Below are 3,409 nucleotides of genomic sequence, written 5' to 3'. Positions count from 1 at the left end.
TGCGTTGGCGAAGAATCCTGTGACGAGACAGAGATGTAAACATGTTGACATAAAGTACAACTTTGTGAGATCAACTGTGAGTGCAGGAAAAATAACTCTGGATTATTGTTCAACAGAAGAGATGGTTGCAGATGTAATGACAAAGCCTGCAACAAAAGTTAAGCTGTTCAAGTTTGAGAAGTTTATGTTTGGGCATTAACATGGTATACGAACATGTATACAGTACTGAGGAAGAAACCTTTTGTTTGTTGTTTTTTTTGTTTACTTAAGAGCATCATAATATGAGAGCAAGTGGGGGTGTTGAAATAAGAAGAGAAAATGCTCTCAATTATGGAGACAGTCAAATGGTTTATTTATGTTTGATGTGTGCTTTACATTTGTGTGGCTGTTAATAAAGTTAGCGCGCTCTAGGGGGCGTATGCGTTCATCAAAAAATGGCCGAAGGCTGATGTGTGATTATTCCTCCCAAAATGTCGTTGATGAAGTTAGCTATGCACGTTAGATTTTACTGCGCATTTTCATACCTCTGCCAACAGAGTGCTTTATCCGCACCTGAGCACAGGTGGCTCCTCCTCCTTCCTGTTGGGAATGCTGGCGAGCACTCAGTAATCCTGTTCTGTTTCCAGCTGTGTGAGAAGAGTCGGACAGCTCCTAATCCTGCCTCCAGGCAGGTCCAGCTGGACCTTCACCGAACCCTGACGACCAATCAGCACTTCTCCTCGCTGTCCAGCCCCGCCCTCCAGCAGCTCCGCCGCATCCTTCTGGCCTTCTCCGGGCATAACCCTGCCATTGGCTACTGCCAGGTACTCAACAGGTCAGAACAAAAGTATAAATTTTATATCTGAGTTCTTATGTGGACCCGCCTTCCAGGCAGAACCTCACCTTCCATCAATGTCCACAGGTTAGCGGCCCTCGCTCTGCTGGTCCTCCAAAGTGACGAAGACGCCTTCTGGTGTCTGGTGGCAGTGGTGGAAGCCATCATGCCTCAGGACTACTACACCAAGAATCTGGTGGCCTCTCAGGTCAGCAGACACACTCACCTGCTTGCCTGCTGTGATCTGTTTTAGTGATCAGTGAGGCTGATCTCTGTGAGTCTTTGTGCTCAGGCGGACCAGCGCGTGCTGAAGGACTTCATGGCGGAGAAGCTTCCTCGCCTGGCATCTCACTTTGAGGATCACAACATTGACGTCTCTCTGGTCACCTTCAACTGGTTCCTGGTGGTTTTTGTGGAGAGTCTGCCCAGCGACATCCTGATGCCTCTGTGGGACGCCTTCCTGTATGAGGGTACCAAGGTACCATACACCCGAACACACCATGACAGAAATGCAGACAACACTTGAATGCACCACAGTAGTGTCCATGGAAACAAAAATGATTTTGTTTTCACCTTTAGATGTCTTTATTTACATTTTAGGAGTAATAAGACATTGTTTACTAAGCATGGGGAACTGTCATGTGACATGAAATAGGAGTGGGAAAGCAGATCATTCTAGTAACGACCTCACAGTCTACCACAAGCAGCGTAAATCCAGACGATGAGCGGGACAATGGCTTTGGGCTTGTTTCTGCAATGTGACTTGTTTCTGCAATGTGACAAATGCAGCACAGCTTTTACATCGTTTGTCTCAGGAAATAAAATCACAGTTCAGACACAGAAATATATACCACACAGGGATAAATGCTGACAACAGCTTCAGCCACGTAGATCCAACCCAAAAGTTTAATTTAAACTTAAAGCTCAACTACCAAGTAAGTTAATATTATCTGGCAACTGAGGAACCAAGTGGCTTATTGGAAATCGATCAGAGCTGTAATGAGTAAAGGGCCCAACTGCACCACAACTGAAAGAGTAATTTTATGACTCACCTCCTCAAAGTTTCCAATTAATTGTGTGGCGTGAGTGTCCTGATATGAAATGCGTGTCTGTGCTGCAGGTGATCTTCAGATACACTCTGGCTCTGTTCAAATACAAAGAGGACGACATCCTGAAGATTCACGACAACGTGGAGATCTACCAGTACCTACGCTTCTTCACAAAGACCGTCTCCAATGCCAGGTACGCACTCGCCTCCACCCGCCTTAATCTACGAGCTGTTACACTCTCAGAAGTGTAGCGGATGTAGCTGTTGAATCTTTGAGCTTCAAACCCTTTTTACTGAAATTTTGTGAGAAGTTTAAATTTCCCTGATCACAGTAACAACGATTTAAAGATTTTTAAGTATCTGCAGCTCTCGGATACATGTGGTCCAGTCAGTCCAGTATTTCCTGCTCAAACTGCAGTACCTGAAGTATCAAGCAGCATAAAACAGAAACACTCAAGCTGATCAGTTTCCAGTTCCTCTGTGTTGGTGATCGAGTCCTTTCCACCTGCGTGTGTCCATGCAGGAAGCTGACCAGCATCGCCTTCAACGACATGAACCCATTCCCCAGCCGGCTGCTGAGGAACCGGCGAGTGCTCCACCTGGAGCGCCTGCAGGCGGAGCTGCGTGAGCTGGAGGAGCAGCACAAGGAGTTCATCACCGAGAGCGTCGTACGGAAAGACAAAGAGCTCGACGTCATGGTGAGCGAGGACGACGAGGACCTCTGATCACACGGGACGCTTCAGCTGCTCACTTCGAGACGACGATGAGTTTTCCATGAGTTCAAGAGAATTTTACTAAACCGGCTGTTAACTGGTTTCCTTCACACCAAACACAGGATTGTGTCAGGTTCACCATCTCTACTAACACTACAAGGAAACAGACGCATACAGATTTAACTGCATCACATCTCTGAAACAAGCTTGCAGTAAACAAATGTGTACTGTGTTCACGTGTGTAATAAGTCAGGCTGCAGAAATGTGCAGATGTATTTCAGTGAATTCATTTGGATTAATATGTGATAGCTTATTTATTTCATTGCATCTTTTGCTTTATACCTAAAAATGCGTGACATTTCTAAATGTAGTCACATCCCTATGAAACATGGTTGATTATCAGCTGTAGTCACAGCTGGTGATAAAGTAATTAAAATGTCCAGCTATTCAAAAATAGGGCATTCTGCACAATGAGTACTTTTTGGTACTTGAAGTATATTTTGATGCTGATGCTTCAGGGCATTGTGCTGCATTGTCGAAGCTCTCTGGGCTTCCGGTTAGAACGACCTCACAGTGTTTTATTTTGATCTGGTGTAAAGTGCATTGTGCAGAAATGACAGCATGATAGTCACATGATAAAACTGACTTTTCTTCTTTTTTTTTAATTTTACTGGGTGTGCATCTTGTTCAAATGTCTTTTTCAGCATTTGTACATAAATATTCTGTATATAAATATTTGATTTTCATTTATTTTACAGAGTCCTTTATTTTGTTTCACAAATATGACATTCATGTCAAATGACATCTGCAGACTTTATAATGACCAGCAGGGGG

The 3,409-nt window shown here is 44.2% G+C and overlaps 1 protein-coding gene across 1 annotated transcript; it reads left to right on the top strand.

Annotated features, from left to right (window-relative positions):
• Nucleotides 1-851: 851 nt before the first annotated feature.
• Nucleotides 852-2,587, top strand: LOC146638208 (TBC1 domain family member 2A-like). The gene is made up of 4 exons (XM_085366830.1): nt 852-1,022; nt 1,107-1,292; nt 1,935-2,056; nt 2,386-2,587. Exons 1-4 carry the CDS (start codon nt 852-854, stop codon nt 2,585-2,587), a joined length of 681 nt encoding a protein of 226 aa, XP_085222956.1.
• The last annotated feature ends 822 nt before the right edge of the window (nt 2,588-3,409 follow it).

This window comes from Diplotaxodon limnothrissa, linkage group LG2, assembly GCF_057381915.1.
Source record: "Diplotaxodon limnothrissa isolate DT_005_m linkage group LG2, D_limnothrissa_male_GT1.1, whole genome shotgun sequence".
NCBI lineage: Eukaryota > Metazoa > Chordata > Actinopteri > Cichliformes > Cichlidae > Diplotaxodon > Diplotaxodon limnothrissa.
The sequence above is the reverse complement of the archived record's forward strand: the minus strand, read 5'-3'. Positions and strand labels throughout refer to the sequence as shown.